The sequence below is a fragment of the Rhinopithecus bieti genome, unplaced genomic scaffold, assembly GCF_001698545.2.
Source record: "Rhinopithecus bieti isolate Rb0 unplaced genomic scaffold, ASM169854v2 scaffold_25940, whole genome shotgun sequence".
NCBI classification, from domain to species: domain Eukaryota; kingdom Metazoa; phylum Chordata; class Mammalia; order Primates; family Cercopithecidae; genus Rhinopithecus; species Rhinopithecus bieti.
In genome coordinates this window covers 733323-752804 of record NW_016811810.1, presented here as the reverse complement: position 1 = coordinate 752804, position 19482 = coordinate 733323, and the positions used below count along the sequence as shown (strand labels likewise).

The following is a 19482-nucleotide window of genomic DNA, read 5'->3' as shown; positions in this document are numbered from 1 at the left end:
AGCCAGGATGGTCTCGATCTCCTGACCTCGTGATCCGCCCGTCTCGGCCTCCCAAAGTGCTGGGATTACAGGCTTGAGCCACCGCGCCCGGCCAAAATGTACCATTTTAACTGTTTTAAGCGTACAATTCAATGGTATTGAGTACATACATTCACAGTGTGGTGCAACCATCACCACCCTCCATTTCTAGAACTTTTTCGTCACTCCACACAGAAGCTCTGTGCCCATTACACACGAGTTCTCATTCTCTCTCCTCTCATCCTCCTGGCAACCATCATTCTGCTTTTCATCTCCAGGAATTTGCCTATTTTTGGTACCTCATATAAGTAGAGTCATACAATATTTGTTCTTTTGTGTCTGACTTATTTCACTTAGCATGTTTTAAGGTTTATCTGTATTGTAGTAGCATTTATCAAAATTTCATTCCTTTTTAGAGCTGAATAATATTCCATTGTATGGATAGACTGCATTTTGTTTATCTGTTCATCAGTCGATGGACATTTGGGTTGTTTCTACCTTTTGGCCATTGTGAATGGTGCTGCTATGCACATTGGTCTACAAGTACCTGTTGAAGTCTCTATTTTCAATTTTTTTTGGTATATGTGTAGTGAGAGTGGAATTGCTGGATCATATGGTAATTCTATGCTTAAGTTTTTGAGGAACTGCCAAACTGTTTGGCACAGCAGATGTACTATTTTACATTCCTTCCAGCAGTGCATGAGGGTCAGATGATTCTTGTCTTGTCTTTTTTTTTAGACGTCCTGTCACCCAGGCTGGAGTGCAGTGGCATGATCTCAGCTCACTGCAACCTCCATCTCCCAGGTTCAAACAATTCTTCTGTGTCAGCCTCCTGAGTAGCTGGGACTACAGGCTCACACCACCACACCCTGCTAATTTTTGTATTTTTAGTAGAGACGGGGTTTCACCATATTGGTCAGGCTGGTCTCGAACACCTGACCTCAGGTGATCCGCCTGCCTCGGCCTCCCAGAGTGCTGGGATTACAGGCATGAGCTACTGCGCCCAACCTGGATGATTGTTTTTTGTATCACTGTATCATGTTTCTTTTTTGTGACCAAAAGAGAAAATAAGCAATATACATTTTATTTTATTTTTTTGAGACAGGGTCTCGCTCCATCACCAAGGCTGGAGTGCAGTAGCACCATCAGGACTCACTGCAGCCTTGACCTCCTGGGCTCAAGCGATCCTCCCACCTCAGCCCTCGGAGTAGCTTAGGACTCCAGGCATGTGCCATTACACCCAACGAATTTAATTTTTTTTGAATTTTATTAGAGACAAAGTCTCATTGTGTTGCCCAGACTGGTTTTGAACTCCTGAGCTCAAGTGATCCTTCTGCCTTGGCTTCTCAAAGTGCAGGGAGTACAGGTGTGAGCCATCACACCCGGCCATAATGCACATCTGACAGTCATCAGTGATGATGTTCGTCTTGTTGAGACATTAGTATGTCAGACATCACTGGTCGTGGTTGTAGAGCATTGTGGGTGGTGGCAGGCAAAGCGGGCCCTTTGATCATGGTGGGAGGATGTAAAGCATTTCTAGATCACTGCTACCTATGAGGCACATGTGCACTACATGGCCTGCTTCTGCATCACCAGATCCAGACATGACAGAGCGGAGCACAAGTCAGAGTCACCAGGCAAGGTTCCCCGAAAAGTAATGACTGCACAGGTCTTCAGGTGCCTTCCCTGAAGTAACCCCCCACTTCTTAGAAACTACCCAGATTTTCATTTGTATATCAGATTTCCATTTGTATATTTCCATTTGTATATCCATTTGTATATCAACTTCTTTAATAAAGGTATACAAATTGCAGTTTTTAAAAGGCTTCAGTGTACTCTTATTATATAGTGCTTTGGGGGTGCTGAGAACTCGTGGTATTTTTGGGGGTCTCTCTTCCTCAGTGGATCCTGAACGCTGCTGTTTATCTCTTTAGTTCTGTGAGAATGCTGAAGACTCCATGCTGCTTTTACTGTCTAAGTTTATTCTTTTAATTATTTGTCAGGTTTCGGTGTCAGGGTTGTGCTGACTTCATAACACAAGTTGGGAAGTATTCGCTCCTTTGTTTTCTGAAAGAGTTTGTATAAGACTGATATTATTTCTTCTTTAGATGTTTGATAGAACTTATGAGTGAAGCCATCTGGGATGGAAGTTTTTGTGGGAGTTTGGGTTACAGATTCAAGTTCTTTAATAAATACAGGACTGTTAAGATTGTCAGTTTTTTCTTGTGTCATTTTACCCCCAAGGAGTTTGTCTGTTTCACCACAGTTGTCAAATGTATTGGCATATGGTTGTTTACACTATTCCCTTATTGTGCTCTTAATGAGTGTACGATCTGCCTCCTTTTTATTCCTGATATAGATGATTTGTGTTTCTCTCCTAGGGGTTTTTCCTTTTTTCTCAAAGAACCGTTGACTTTGTTGATTTTCCTTATTGTTTCCTGTTTCCTGTTTCATTACTTATTTTCTTTCTACTTTATATTTAATTTTATGTCTTTTTCTAGCTTCTACAGTGCAGACTTTGATATTGGTTTGGGACCTTTGTTTTTTTCTAATATGAACATTTAAAGCTATAATTTTTCCCTCTAAGCACTTCTTCAGGTACGTCTCACAAATTTTGACCTGTTGTATTTTTATTACCATTCAGTTAGAAATGTTTTAACATTTCACTTTTGTTTTATTTTGACTTGTGTGTGTATTGCTTACTTTTCAGGTATTTGTAGCCGTTGTGGAAATGGTATTGTTATTGATTTCTGTTTTAATACTGTAATGGTCAGAGCATATTCTGTGTGATTTCAGTCTTTTAAAATGTATCGAGATGTGTTTTATGGTGTGGCATTTGGTCTTTCTTGGTGAATTTTTCATGAGTACTTGAAAAGAACTTATATTCTGCAGTTGAGGGGTATAGTGTTGTATAAATGTCAGTTGAAGAAGTTATTTAATAGTTTGTTTAAATCTTCCATATCATGATTGTCTATTCTTTTACTTTAAAAGTTTTAAAATTTTATTTATTTATTTTTGAGATAGGGTCTCTCTCTGTTGCTCAGGCTGGAGTGCAGTGGCACGATCGTGGCTTACTGCAGTCTCTGCTTCCTGGGCTCAAGTAATTTTCCAGCCTCAGCCTCCTGAGTAGTTGGGCCTATGGGCATGTACTACCACGCCCACCTAATTTTCTTATTTTTTGTAGAAACAGGGCTCATCATGTTGCCCAGACTGGTCTCAAACTCCTGGGCTCAAGCAATCCTCCTGCCTCGGCCTCCCAAAGTACTGGGATTACAGATGTGAGCCACCATGCTTGGCCTCATTTATTTATATTAACAAAGGGGTGTTAAAGCCTCCAACTTTAAAAAAATCATGGATCTTTCTGTTCTTTAGTTCTATCAGGTTTTACTTCATGTATTGTAAAGCTCTACTATTAAGTACATGCACATTTAGTATTGTATCTCCTTGATGAATTGCCTCCTTTTTCATTATGAAATGTGTCCATTCATCCCTTTGCTTACACTGAAATCCCCTTTGTCTGATATTAATGTTGCCACACCAGATTTGTTATGCTTATTACCTGTGTTCATGCAGTATATCTTTTCTCCCCATCCTTTTATTTTCAATCTGTGCCTTCATATTTAAAGGTTGTTTCCTGAAAACCAAACATCGTATGTTCTCCTTCAAAAGTGGGATCTAAGCTATCAGGATGCAAGGCATAAGAATGATGCAATGGACTTTGGGGACTACGGGGAAAGGGTGGGAGGGGGGTGAGGGATAAAATACTATAAATTGGGTACAGTGTATATCGCTAGGGTAATGGGTGAACCAACATGTCAGAAATCACTAAAGAACTTATTTATGTAATCAGACACCACCTGTTCCCCAAAAACCTATGGAAATAAAAAAAAAAAAATATATATATATATTTTAAATACTTTGTTTCCTGAAAGTATAAAGTATATATAGTTGGATCTGGGGTTTTTTATCGAGTTTTGTGTGGATGGATTCAAGTCCACCATCGCGGTGTTTGTTTTCTGTTTGTCATATCTGTTTTTTTTGCTCTTCTTTTTTCTCCTTTTATGCCTTTATTTGGGAGAATAAAATATATTTTGTTCTGTGGAAAAACACATTCAAAGTTTTTTTTCTGTTCTCTCAGCGCAACAACCAACACAGAAAATTTCTGTGACCTCTGGTTACCAAAATGTGTGTAAGGATTTCTTCCCATTAATAACCAGTCAGTCAGTTTTCCAACAGATACTAGCTGGTTGTCCTCGAATTCACTTCTGATACCACCTATCTGAAGATAGTGTGGGATCCCACAGATTGAGAGTCCAGTCCCATGAAACTGTTCCCTGCCACCCTTTCAGATACGCTTAGAGGCCCCAGGTGATGACCTCTGTTTCTGATTGACTGTCTGTGAATCAGAGATTCCACCACCTCCTCCTTGGGTTCGAATAATTTGCTAGAGCAACTCTCAAAACTCAAGGAAACACTTACTTACGTTTCCTGGTTTATTATAAAGGAGATTACAAAGGGCATAAATGAAGAGACACCCAGGGCGAGGTGTGGGGGAAGGGGCGCAGAGCTGCCGCGCCTCTCCAGGTGCACCACCCTCCAGGAGCCCCAGCTGTTATTTGCAAGCTCTCCAAACCTTGTCTTTTTGGGTTTTTATGGAGGCTTCATGACATAGGCATGACTCATTAGACCACTGGCTGCTGATCAACTCAACCTTCAGTCTCTCTCCCATTCCTAGTGGTGGGGCTAAAAGTCCCAGGCCTCTCATCTTATGCCTTGGTCTTTCTGGTGACCAGCCTTATCCTGAAGTTGCTTGGGGACTGTCAGCCTTCGGTCAACTCAGTGCACAAAAAGACATCACTTCTAAGTGATGTCTTAGATTCTGTTGGCTTTTTAAGCCATATCTCTATTTAAAAATTGCCTGCTCTGGAGATTATAAGACATACAATACTAAATTTGTATGTACTTAATAGCAGAGCTTTACAATACATGAAGTAAAACCTTAGATGTCTTAAGATTCTAAGGATTTTAGGAGTTGTATGCCCGGCAATGTAGTCAAAGACCAAATAGATATTTTACGATAACACGCTTGTATTCTACTTTGTCTTTTCTGTTGGCTTTTTTGTTTTTTGAGGCAGGATCTCACTCTGTTTCCCAGGCTGGAGTACAGTGGCCCGTAATCATAGCTCACTGCAGCCTTGAACTACTGGGTTCAAGCAACCCTTGCACCTCAGCCTCCTGAATTGTTGGGAATACGGGTGCACACCACTGTGCCTGGTTACTTTTTACTTTTTTTTTTTTGGTAGAGGTGGGGGTCTTGCTATGTTGCCCAGGTTGGCCTTGAACTCCTGACCTGAAGCAGTTCTCCTGCCTCAGCCTCCAGAAGTCCTGGGAACACAGGTGTGAGCCACTGCATCCAGCTTCTGTTGGCTTTTTAAGCTATGTCTCTATTTGAAAAGTGCCTGCTCTGGAGATTATAATATGCATTTTTAACATAACTCCCTTCAAATATTGTACTACTTCCTCTTTTGGACTTCTATTAAAAAGCGTAAAGTAAATATTTACCCTTATCAAAAGGCTTGCCACCAGGGGGGTGGGGCATTGCCAGTGTGTTCTGTAGCTGAGCTGGGTGTAGCCTTGGTCCTAGCTCTCCTTGGGGTCGTTTCATCTTTAGCTTCAGGTGTTTGAAGGTGTGGTCAGGATTTGACCTTCTCTTGGCTTGGGGTCTGAGCATAGAAAAGACTGGTGTTTGGTTTGCAGTTAGTCGCCAGCTTTCCGTCTTTGTGCTTTGAGCCTGGATGCTGGATTTGTGGGTTTGGGGGAGTTTTCTTTGATCTCCAGCCCTATCTCTGGCTTTCTGCATTTTGGGAGTTCTCTCTTGGTCCTGCCCCCAGCCTTCCACAGGGTACTGCCTTGCACTCAATGAAGGGTCCTGATGCCTTGGAGGCGTTTCTTCAAGCTTTGCTGCTTGGCCCTAACCTTTGGCAACCATGGTCTTGGAGGAGGAATCTCGGTTGTTCTCTTGTCTACCAAGGCTCAGCAAGCCTCTGCTTTGTACTTGGAGAACGCACAGTGCTTTACTATACAGCTGTAAAAAGGGAAGAAATTTTGTTATTTGTGACAGCATGGATGGAACTGGAGAGCATTAGGCTAAGTGAAATAAGCCAAACACAGAAAGACAAGTACCACATGTTCTCACTTATATGTGGGATGCAAAACAACTGAACTTATACAAGCAGAGAGTAGAATGGTGGTTAGCAGAGGCTGGGAGATAGGTGGAATGGGGAGATGATGGTCAAAAAGGTGGAAAGCCTCAGTTAGACAGGAGGAGTAAGTTTGACTTTTTTTGGGGATCTCTTGCACAGCCTGGTGAATATGGCTGAGAGTTGAGTGCTATACATTTCAGTATTACTAAAAGAACAAATTTAAAATGCTCTTATTTCAAAAATGTTAAGTATTTCAGGTGATGGATACGCTAATTCGCTTGATTTAATCATTTCACATTGTATTAAAAATCCTAACACTTTGTACTCTATAAATACATGCAATGATAATTTGTCAAAATATAAAAAAAAGTGTTGCTATGAAACATTTCAAACATAAAGGTAAAAAAAATTGTAAAATGAATCCTCATATATCCGTTACCCGGATTCAGTGGTTATCAAGACTTTTACACATTTACTTCATCTCTTGCTTTTTAAATTTGCTGAATTATTTTAAAGAAAATCTCAGAGATATATCATTTCAGACTTTGAACTCTTCCCCATGCCAACACCGTGCTGAACCTTAATAAGAGCTTCCAAAGGGGAAAAAGAATCCTGAGCTTGACCTTTTCCTTATGCCAACACCATGTTGAACTACAAGGGCTTCCAAAGGAGAAAAGAATCTGACCTTGAACTCTTTCCTTATGCCAACACCATGCTGAACCATCAGGGGCTTCCAAAGGGGAAAAGAATCTGACCTTGAACTCTTTCTCATGCCAACACCATGCTGAACCACAGGGGCTTCCAAAGGAGAAAAGAATTCTGACCTTGAACTCTTCCCCATGACAACACCATGCTGAACCATAAGGACTTCCAAAGAGGCAAAGAATTGTGACTTTGAAGTCTTCTGCATGCCAACACCATGCAGAACCATATAGACTTCCAAAGGGGGAAGAAATTCTGACCTTGAATTCTTTCCTATGCCAACACTATGCTGAACCTCAGGGGCTTCCAAAGGGGAAAAGAATCTGACCTTGAACTCTTTCTCATGCCAACACTGCTGAACCTCAAGAGCTTCCAAAGGGAAAAAGAGTTAGGGCAGATGTACACCCCTGACCAGAGCCAACCAGAGAGGGGATTAGTATGAACATAATCTCAAGACCATACCCCCTATTTACTCCCTCTCCGGGAGACTAATAGAGCCCATTAAAAATATATATATTGTATGCCAATGTCTGGAGTTCTCTAAAAAAGAATAGGCCAATTCTACAAAGACAAATGGGAAAATCCTGAGTATCCAGAGGCCTGTAAAATGGAGACAATTGTGCCTACTGCACAGACTCCTCTGAGGTCAGAAGAGATGAAAGCACAGCTGTCTGTGAACTGGAGAACATATACTTTAGTATGCATTGCTAAAATATGAGCATTTTCTTATAAAACTGCAATATTATACTTAAAACATTAATAATTATTTTTTGGTGACATTTGATACCAATCCATAATCAAACTTCCAGGGTTGTTCCTGGGTTCATCTTTATGAACTTTAAAAGGGGATCATAATGCCTTTCCCCTCTTCTTTGGCAGGTATTTTGTAAGAGGGTATTATATGACTATTTTGGATAAAAGATATAGAAGTTTGTTATTAATATATACCAGAATCCCTTGCCTTAAAGATTTTATAGTCTAAAGAACATAGTACCATATTTGGCACATAGTAAGTGCTCAGTAAATGTAATTGTGAGTAATGACACGACTTTCTTCCTTTTAAGGAGCTGATAGTCCAAATGTTTTATTTTTAGTTGTCAAACTTAAAAAAAAATTAAAGCAGAAATCACTTATAATCTTACCACTGTAAAAACTTTGTAAGTTGGCCTGTCCTTTGTAAAGCCCTTCAGAGACAATGAGAATCCAGGAGCAATGAGCACTTCTAGCCTCTGGGTTTTAGTCTTTAAACACTTCTTTCCACTAAAGGGAATAAGAGCTCCTTGGAGAAATGATTTTATTCTAGGCCTCCGGCTGGATATGAACCAGAAAGAATGGGATCAAAGAATAATGGGAACCAACCAGAAGGGACTCCCACTGGCCAAAGGTGGTGCCTACATCAAAAAGAAGAAAGCTTTCAGATAAACAATCTAACACTGCATCTTAAGGAACTAGAAAAACAAGAACAGACTCAACCAAGGTTAGTAGAAGGAAGGAGATAATAAAGATCAGAGTGGAGATAAATGAAATAGAGATTAGAAAAACCATACAAAAGATTAATGAAATGAAGAGCTGGTGTTTTGAAAAGCTTAACAAACCTTTAGCTAGATTATGAAAAAAAGAGTAAATGTCAAATCAATAAAATCAGAGATTAAAAAGGAGAAATTTACAACTGATAACACAGAAACATAAAAGATCACAAGAGACTATTATGAACAATTATATGTGAACAAACTCAGTGACCTAGAAGACATGGATAACTGCGTGGACACATACAACCTGCCAAGATTGAATCATGAAGAAATAGAAAATCTGAACAGACCAAAAACAAATGAGAAAATTGAATCAGTAATAAAAAGTCTCCCATCAAAGAAAACCCAGGACCTGAGGGCTTCACTGCTGAAACATTTAACAAAGAACTAGTACCAATTTTTCTCAAACTACTTCCAAACTCATTCTGTGAAGCCAGCATTACTTTGGTATACTAAAACTAGACAAAGACACACCATCAACAAAAGAAAACTAATCTCAAAAGACAGATATCCTTGATGAAGATTAGATGCAAAAATCTTCCACAAAATACTAGCAAACAAAATTCAACAACACATTTAAAAGATCTTCCACCATGATCAAGTGGAATTCATCTCAGGGATGCAAATATGGTTCAACATACATGTGATATATCACATTAATGGAATGAAGAACCAAAAGCATATTTTCATTTCTATAGATGCAGAAAAAGCATTTGACAAAATTCAGCATCCCTTCATGATAAAAACTCTCAACAAATTAGGTATTAAGAATACTCACAAATAGTTTCCAAATTCTGGAGGAGTCAGGTAGAATGAAACAAATATGTTCTAAATTTTGTTCATAGTACACTCAATCATTAAAAGCTGTTAATAGCTCAAAAGGAAAGTTTCCTTGACTCTGAAAAAACAAAACAAAGGACCAGCAATGTTTTAAGCAAAAGTCAAAAAGATTACTTAAGTCTTGTATTAGTCCAGTCTGTAGTTAATTTCCATTCTGCTTGATATTCCTGAACATTTCAGTTCTCCATGAGTCCTGAAAGTTTTTCTTTTGTTCTGATGTCACAATCTCCAAAGTTATCAGAAACTTGTATTCAAGAGTACCTGGTAGAGTTTTATAGCTGGTTATAAAACCACCTTCTAAAGAGGACCAAAATAGGCAACAATTGTCTGTGGATGACAAAAGGTTTTAGGGCAGCCATAGTCAAAGATACAATCCATAAGGAAATTTGTTACCTCTGTAGCACACAATAATTTAACATAACAGTTATAATTATTATTGATAATGTACACTACATCATATCAGAATTATAGGAGTTTCCCTTGATTTTGGAACACATACCAATAACATATTTGTATAAATATAACCTAAAGAAAACTAAACACCATTTCATATTTGACAATGTTTCCTGTGTAATTTTTATACCAAATAAGACAAATTATATAACTTTTGGACTTTAGGGAAACTAATATCTTAAAGGATTAATTAGGTCAGAAAAAGACATAATTTATACTTTGATTTTGGAAAGGTCAGAGGTTTAAAACACTTGATATCACAGATAATTATAAAATAAGTCATTCATTTGACCAAAGTAATATACTCAAGGATTTTTTAAAAAGGGAAAACGCTTCATTCTTTGAGATAGAAGACTTAATTTTCGGCCAAAACAAGATATGGCCCTAATAATAGGGCATGAAACCAATTAAATTTGTTTTTCAAAAAAATTTTATGACTATCTATAAAATTTAATTCTTGAACGTAAGATATTACTGTGTTTCATAAGCCTTTTATATCTTTATAACCTTTACTAAGGAGTTGGTTACTGCTTCAAGAAAACCTTGTTAATCTGGCACAGGGGCCCATATGCTGGTCTTGCATCTGTGTGCCTTTGACAATAATGATTAATATGTAGAGAAACTGGCTGGGCGCGGTGGCTCAAGCCTGTAATCCCAGCACTTTGGGAGGCCGAGACGGGTGGATCACGAGGTCAGGAGATCGAGACCATCCTGGCTAACACGGTGAAACCCCGTCTCTACTAAAAAACACAAAACTAGCCGGGCGAGGTGGTGGGCGCCTGTAGTCCCAGCTACTCGGGAGGCTGAGGCAGGAGAATGGCGTAAACCCGGGAGGCAGAGCTTACAGTGAGTCGAGATCCGGCCACTGCACTCCAGCCTGGGCGGCAGAGCCAGACTCCGTCTCAAAAAAAAAAAAAAAAAAAAAAAAAAAAAAAAAAAAAAAAAAAACGTTTTTTTTCTCCAAAAATCCCCCCTTATATTCTCCAATGCCCCCCCCCCCAAAAAAAACCCGACATACAAATGGCCAAAAGATATATGAAAAAATGTTCAACGTCACTAATCATCAGGGAAATGCAAATAAAAACCACCATGAGAGATCACCTTTCTCCAGCTGGAATGCCTATTATCAAAAAGTCAAAAGATTAAATGTTGGTGAGGAGGTGAAGAAAAGGGATCCTTTATACACTATTGGTGGGAATGTAAATTAGTACAGCCATTATGTTAAACAGTATGGGGGTTCCTCAAAAAACTTGAAAATAAAACCACTGTATGATCTTCCATTCCACTACTGAGCATATATACAAAGGAAAAGAAGTCAGTGTTGAAGGGGTGACTGCATGCCTGTATTTATTGCCGCACTGTTCAAATAGCCAAGATATGGAATCAACCTAAGTGCCATTCAGCAGGTGGATGGATAAAGAAAATATGATACAGATACACAGTGGAATACTATTCAGCCATAAAAAAGAATTAAATCCTGTCATTTGCAACAACACAGATGAACCTGGAGGGCATATGTTAAGTGAAAAAAGCCAGGCACAGAAAGACAAATCCTGCATGGTCTCCCTCAGGTGTGAATTTTTTTTTTTTTTTGAGACAGAGTCTCGCTCTGTCACCCAGGCTGGAGTGCAGTGGCCGGATCTCAGCTCACTGCAAGCTCTGCCTCCCGGGTTTACGCCATTCTCCTGCCTCAGCCTCCCGAGTAGCTGGGACTACAGGTGCCTGCCACCTCGCCCGGCTAGTTTTTTTTTTTGTATTTTTTAGTAGAGACGGGGTTTCACCGGATTAGCCAGGATGGTCTTGATCTCCTGACCTTGTGATCCGCCTGTCTCGGCCTCCCAAAGTGCTGGGATTACAGGCTTGAGCCACCATGCCCGGCCAGGTGTGAAATTTTTAAACATTTGTCTCATGGAATTAACAGAATAGAGGTTAGAAGAGGCTGGGGATGGTCGGGGGAAGGGAGATGGGGAGAGGATACAGTGGATACAGTGCTCTGGTTAGATGGGAGAAGTAAGTTCTGGTATACTAATGCACGGTTAGGTGACTATAGTTCACACAAAGGTATATTTCAAAAAAGCTAGAAGAGAGGAATTTGAATGCTCTTATCACAAAGAACCGATAAATGTTTGAGGCAGTGTATATGCTGATTACCCTGATTTGATTGTTATACAATAAGTGCGTTGAAACATCATACTGTACCCCATAAATATGTACAATTATTATGTATCAATTAGAAATAAAAAAGGATGTGATGACAACAGAAACATCAGTTAGATAAAAATCCATCAATATGTAATGATACCAAACAATAAACAAAACGATGCATTGGTCATTACTGGAGTTTGATAGGGCAAGAGTTCTCCACTCAGTAAATAAAGGGAAAGACTCAACTATTTATTAGTGTCTGTGTTGTCTGTGTTCCAGGATAACCAAATGATTGATGAGGAAAAAAATCCTTCCTTATAGACAAATTCTAGCTTATAAGTGCAGAGGAATTAGAGAATTAGAAAATCACCGGTTTGTAATTCCTGATGAAATAATAGATCTGGCAACAGTTTATAGCCGACACTTGAATCTTTTAGGAGAAGGTGGATGGGGCCTTTGCACTGGATGGGCCGTGCTGACAGTTGGGCATGAGCGTTTGACTCTGGAAACCCCACTGAAATGGCGATGGGGTCGTGTGGTAGTAGGGGAAAGCCAAGAAGTAACCCCCATTCCCCGTGCCTAGCAGGAGCACATGGCAGTAGGCACTGCTGAAAATCACTGATGATTCGTTACATATCCACAGATCACCTCTGCCCCTGCAGCAGGCGACGGTCCCTTTTCCATCCCAGCAGAAGATGAGCATTTGACTCCCTTCAGGGAGTCACCAGGCACAGCCGGAGAGGTGTGCCCTGCAACGCTCAAGGGGAATAAGTGAATATTGAGGTACCCCCAACCTGGCCTTCCACAAAGCTCTGAGAGTGCTCATAGCCAGGCTGTACCGCTACATAGGAAATTCCTCCACAGGATAGTGACCAGACCTAAAGCACACACACGGGGGTTCTCTAACGAAATGGCACAGCCAGACCACGCTCAGTGAAGCAGCTTCCCCATGCTACTCAGTGTGGACGTTATTTTCTGTCTAGAAATGCTGTTCAGCGCTTAGCCACATTATACACTGTGGTGCCTTTCCTTTCTTGGATAACAGTGCAAGTGGCATGAGGCACTGCAAATAGATCCCTTTCCTTCTTCATTTCAGCAGCATTTACTGAGAGTGCATATGGGGTGGTAGATTTCAACTGAACAGGATACCTCACCCATAAGTGCTCTGCCTAACATTAGGCAAATTAGATAATATACATGGTATCAACTGGGGCCCTTTGGGAGATTTTTATAGATTGAGAATGGTTAAGTTATTTAAAGTCTTTTTTCATGTTTCAGATTAACCTTGTTGTGTTGTATTCAAAAGTCATTTTGGTCACTTTTCTGCTCTGTTCTCTGGCTTCCTAAGAATGATGCAGGCTGGGTGTGATGGTTCATGCCTGTAATTCCCACACTTTGGAAGGCCAAGGCGGGGGTATCAGTTGAGCCCAGGAGTTCGAGACTAGCCTGGGCAATGTAGTGAGACCTCATCTCTACCAAAAATTAAAAAATCAGCCAAGCATGGTGACACATGCCTGTAGTCTCAGCTACTTAGGAGGCTGAGGTGGGAGGATTGCTTGAACCTGGGAGGCGGAGGTTGCAGTGAGCTAAGATTGTACCTCTGCACTCCAGCCTGGGAGACTAGTGAGAACCCGTTTCAAAAAAAAAAAAAAAAAAAAAAAAGAAGAAGAATGCTTTGCTTAGGCACAGACAATTCCTATGGTAGCAGTTTACCAATTAATACATGTGCCTGAGCTCTATGAAGTCCTTGCCTTGGTATTTATTATTTATGGTCACCAGCTTCTGTGGAGCACTTGGCTTCACTTTGCAGCTATTTACCTGCTCTTTGTCCATTCCAGTGCATCTATATGATAATGATGATAATGGTTATTATCATTTCCGTTTATTCAGTGCACCATATCTGCCAGTCATTTTTTTAATGCATTATCTTATTTATCCTTAGTAATTCCTGATATAGGCACTCCTCTTACTGCAGGCAAACAAGATGCAGAAAGGCTGAAGGACTTCCCCTAAGGTGGTGGCACAGTAGACAGGGAAAGACCAAGCCATCTCCTGGAGTGGGATCTAACTTCGCTGTTCTAGGTCTCATCCCTGGTGATCGTGTCCCTCTGCTGCTCTTCTCTCCAAGTCCTCTGTCTTCCTCATCAAAAGTGACTTTGGTCTTTCACAGAGAAGGTAGATGCTGCAAGGAGAGACTCCCTTGTTCACACCCCTCCCGTAATCCCATCCTTTCCTTAATTCTTTAAAACACTCTAGTGAGAAAACCACAGGCCTAAGGCCAAGTACATGGTCTTTGACAAGCTGCTTAACTTCACTTGGTCTCAGGTTTTCATTTGCAAAGTGGGGACAGGAGTGCCTGCCTTCCTGAGCCAGCCTGAGTTGTAGAGCACAGCGGTGCTCCTGAGCTTCTGTGTCTGTGGCCTGTCTAGAGTGTGCCATGGGCAGTAAGCGGACATGATTATCGCCTGTGTCCTCTTTTCCTCCCTCGTTGTGAAAGGGATGGGGGCGGGGTGGGGAACAACAGTCTTTTCTCACAAAGCTCTATATTTGCATCAAAAATGTTGATTTGTACTTATTTGTCTAAGTATCTGTCATACAGATAAATTACAAACTCCTGAGGGACAGACAGGTCCTGGCATTTTGCTTGGTAATTACCTAGTAATTGCCGAAAAAGTATTGTTAAGTTATAAAATATACTGATTCTCTAGTCCTGCCTACAGACTTTCTTGAAATTTGATAAGGGTTTATTTTCTTGGAAAATGGAAGTCTCCTGGAGGATACTAACTTAATTTCTCTTTTATCCACAGGCCATTACGAGGAGCAGTTGCTGGTGATTTTCGAATAAGTGGAATATAGCTTCTGTTTTGTTCTGGCCTCTTTTGCTCACTGCCCCTTGATTTCTGTCAGAAGATTGGACTCATTGGACTGTCATGAAATGCCCCAAGTAAAATGAAAGCCAGCCACTTTGACTTTTGCCTAATAAATCTTTATTTTGTTTTCATCTTCTCTTCAGAAAAGAAAGATGTGACCCAAAGCCTAGAGAACTATACGTCCAAGTGTCCTGGGACCATGGAACCCATCGCCCTCCCTGGCGGCCTCACCCTGCCACCGGTGCCCTTCACCAAGCTTCCCATCGTCAGGTGAGATGGGCCCTGCGGAGCGGGAAAGGCAGCTGCCCTCCGGGACACCGTCCTCTAGTCTGATTGTGAATAGAGGTCTTTAGAAGAGCTCCCATTTTTGGTTGGCTATGTATCAGGTTCATTATCTCATTAAACTTGAAAGCGGCCCTGTGACATGGAAGTAAGTATTTTAGAGATGAGAGAGTCAGGGCCAGCGACATTCCGTAACTGCTGCAGTTCCATACCCACTGAATGGCAGAGTCCCGTCTGCACCCAGCCTTGCTTGGTTCCAAAGCCTGCCTTGCGACCACTACACCGCAGTGGAAACCGGCATGACCACATCATCTTCTCCTTGGAAGCTTTCAGTAGTTTCCCTTTCCGCGGGCCATGCACCCCAGCCACACGGGAACAGCTCCTCGCCCACACAAGCGCTCGCCAGCTCCCGCCTTTGCTCTGCACGGCCTCTGCCTGGCAGGCTGTCTCCTCTCCCGTCTTCATTCTGTCTGTGCTCCCTTGTTCCTCCACACTCATCCTCAGCCCCATTTCCAGGACACCTTTTCTGAGAGGCGAGCTCCCTGACTTTCCAGGGCACCTATTGCTCACCACTCTCCCAGGATTTGCTGCCATGTGCCGTCCTTTCTGTGTAACTGTCACTTCTAAGAGTGTGAGATTTTAGAGTGGAGACTCTCTGGCAGTTGCGAAGTGGGTCCTTGCAGAGGGGTTTTGTTTTTTCTTAACCACTCCAGGCTTAGGACCTGCGAAAGCTTTGTGAACTAGTCTTGTGAGGTGATTTCTGAACTTCTGAAAGATTTGTTTGAAGACTGGAAAGAAACAGTTGCATTTGACATTTTGCTGTTGGTTGGAAGTGCTGCAGCCTTAGGATTCAGTGTGATGAAGATGCTAAGTATCTTGAAAACGCTCTTGGCTTGGCTGTTGTTCCCCAGCTTCACTTGGTCTTGCCATGCCCTAGGCTTTGACTCACAGGCCTGCTGCATTCCGTGAATGAGTCACTGAACGTCCTGGGTATCAGTTTGCTTATCTCCCCACTATGCTCCCACAATTAAGAATGAAAACCCATAGCACTAAGCTATTATGAGAATTCAATGAAGTCACATGTAAAAGCATGTGTATGGTGCTTAACAAATGTTAGTTTTCTTTCTCCCTGCATTTCTTTGAAGGCAAGTATAGTACTGCCAAATGAAATGGTTTCTTTTTGCCAAAGAGTTGTGTGCTCCCAAGAAGTGGGGGCAGAAAGGGTCGTTGTGCATTGCAGCCTCTGGCAGGCCACACTGGAATTTTAAGGCGTTCTGAAGGGCACTGCTGAGATTGTTCATCAGGCAGACCTGCAAAGAGCAGCATCCAAACGGCGTGGCTGCGGCCTGAGAAGTTGCTCTGGCTGCTCCTCAGAATGTCCAGAGGGACTTGCAGCACCGCTGTACGGAGGGCCCAGGAATGGCGTGGCTGCCCTGCGTGCCCAGTGCTTGCTCAGCACTGATGTAGGCTGTGGAGGAAAGGGCCTTTGAGGCTTTTCTATGACTAAGACTTAGAGCTGAACGTATTTGACTTGGGATTAAGGGCATGATTCATTTTTTAAAGATTAAGGCCTAGAAAAGCCTTTCTTAATAATTTTATATTTACATCATGACTTGAATCATTTTTAAATTTAGAAAACCTTGCCTAGTAGAATGTTATGAAGCTTACAGAACATTCTAGGTGTTTGGTGCTGTGTGTAGATATCCAGGAGCTCAGGCTTCTTGTCCCTGAAGCTGGGGATGATTGGTCATTGGAACCAAGGAAGAAGCTTGCTTGTTCTCCTCACAGCCCGCCAGGCAACCCTGGAGTGAAGCGAGAGGCCGTGGGGTCACTCTCACTTGTGCATGGCCTTGGTAAAGAAGCAGCCTCTTTACACTTCGTTTTCTTCATCTTTAAGCGAGGCTTAAACATTGCCCCACACAGGGTGGTTTGTTTTTGTTTCAGCTGAGCAGAGGCACACGAAAGCACAGAGCACCATGCCTAGCGCCTGGGAAGCGCTCAGTACGTCTTAGTTTTCTTCTTGGAGACGTTTTTTCACCTGTGTTTTCAAACAGCACATTGAACAGTACTGTAACATTCACATCTTGGTCCCTCGGCTGTTAAAACATTAGAAAAGACAGATTGGGTGAAAGTATAAAAGTCTACCATTTGGGCAGGTGCTGTTTTCCAAATCTTCTGTGAGCATCCCTTTCCTGGGCAGTGCGTCTCTTTCACTGTTAGGGTCCTGTGGCCCCTATGGCGGAGCTCCCTGCAAACAGCTGAGTCTTGCCTGGCATCCTGGTGCCATTGCTCTTGCCTGGTGTGGTCATGGACTGTGGTTTTTTTTTTGGAGGGGGATGTAGTTTTGCTCTGTTGCCCAGGCTGGAGTGCAGCGGCATAATCTTGGCTCTCTGCACCCTCCACCTCCCGGGTTCAAGTGATTCTTCTGCCTCAGCCTCCTGAGTAGCTGGGACTACGGGCGCATGGCACCACAACCAGCTAATTTTTGTATTTTTAGTAGAGACGGGGTTTCACCGTATTGACCAGGTTGGTCTCGAACTCCTGACCTTGTGATCCGCCTGCCTCGGCCCCCTCCAAGTGTTGGGATTACAGGCGTGAGCCACTACGCCCGGCCATGGGTTGTGTTCAAAAATCTGATTTTAGGTATGACTCAGCATCTGTGTAAACTTATTCGTGATGGTTTTCTGAAGACTTTAGCTAGAGACGTAACCCCTAAGTGTCCTGGGGACTCCTTCATCACGTGGATCGTACCTGGTCTCGTTGAAGACTGGGAAGAAGAGCTGCCTGAGATTCAGTGTAGTAAACCCACGGCACATCAGCACGACTGGTCAGATGAAAGGGAATGTCTCTGGAACATTTGGAGAGCCGGAATATCTCGCAGCCTGCTCTGCTCCCCACCGCTTAGAGAACAGACTCTAATGTACTTGCTTTGCATGGCTTGCAGGGCCTCTGTGACCTGCCCTGTCTCCAGACTTGATTGTGGGCCCCCTATTTCCCTGGTCCTGCGCTCCTGCATTCCCTTGTGGAAATACTTAGAGTGGGCCAAATGTGTGCCCGGCTTTGTTCCTACATCTAGGCTTTATCTCTGGCTTGGAATGCCTGTGCTTCCCTGTGCTGCCTGGACGATACTTAGTCATCTTTCACGATTTTAGTTCAAGGATTATGTCCTCTGTAAAGCCTTTTCTGGAGCCACCCAGGTAGAAATGACTATATTGTCTTTGTAAGTTAGTAATTATTTTGACTGTAAAGGACAAAAGACCTAGTAGTAGATAGTCAATAGAAAGTTATTTTTCTAGTCTATTAAGAAGCTGGAAACAGGTGGCCTCTCTGTAATTCTGTCTTTACCTCATGATTACCAGATGGCTGCTGCAGCTCCAGATAACACATCTACATCCAAGGCAGAAAGAAAGGAGAAGGGGCAGGTCTAGGGATGTCTATCTTTTGCTTAATAGGGAAGCAAAAATGTTCTTGACAGATTCGAGTAGGCTTCTGCCCCCATCTCATTAACAGGCAGTGTGTCTCATAGCCACCTCTAATTGCAAGACAGGCTGAGAAAATAAATGTTTAGCTTTCCTAGAATCTGTGATATAGGTGGGGAATGAGAATGGGGTCAGAAATTGGTGCTTGGTCAGCCAGCCAACAGTATATGCCATATCTTTCTTCCGTGGCGCTTATGGAACTTGACTGTGCATCTTTGTTGACATTTTGGGTCCTTCTCTCTTCTGTGTCTTTGTAGCCCCCAGGTGACCTTGTGTGTTGAACGAGTAAATAGTTGGATCCCTTAGAATATTTTGTAATAGCAACTGATAGAAACCAGACTAACTTAGGCAAAAATAATTTATGGCACGTGTACCTGGAAAGTTCAGGGAGGAATTCAGGTAGGGCTGGAGTCAGGGCTCAAACAACCTCATCAAAACTTGGTTTCTTTCCTTCTGAGCTCTGTCCTCTGCAGTGTTGGCTTTAGTTGCAGGCCCCAGGTGCTATCAGAGTGGCTCATCAGCTCCAGGCCTCACATCCTCTCACTACTGTGTCCAGAAAAAGAGAGCAGGTGCCTTTTAGTAACACCTGTAAAGGAACACTGCTTTCTTTCAGGGGGAGAATGTCCTTTTGTTTTTCACTGCCCCTCATGGAGTTATGTGCTCAGATTGAACTGAGTCCCCGCAAACCACATGGCTGCAAGGAGACCATGTATAGTTCCCCTAAAGCAAAACCTAGGAATAGTTGGGCACAGGAGAAGAAGCAAGTGGATGTTAGGAGGCAACTGACAAGGCCACAATAGCAAGTGACACCCAAGGCCCACTCATCCCACCACACTGCTCCAGATCAAAAGTCCTGGTTTCGGTTTGTGACCTGTAATGCTTATGAGTCAAGAAAATGCATTGATGAGTAGCTGCCCTTCCCAAGTCAGAAAGCATACCTTGGAAAAGCACAGCCTTGAAG

General features: G+C 42.3%; 1 protein-coding gene across 7 annotated transcripts in view; it reads left to right on the top strand.

Moving 5' to 3' along the window:
* TRAPPC9 (trafficking protein particle complex subunit 9) overlaps positions 1–19482 on the top strand; it is a 745023-nt gene that overhangs the window by 136721 nt on the left and 588820 nt on the right. For all 7 annotated transcript variants that reach the window (XM_017895132.1, XM_017895131.1, XM_017895130.1 and 4 more), the window contains one exon: positions 14904–15030. In XM_017895132.1, the coding sequence (XP_017750621.1) occupies positions 14904–15030 (127 nt within the window). The remainder of the gene's footprint in view (positions 1–14903; positions 15031–19482) is intronic.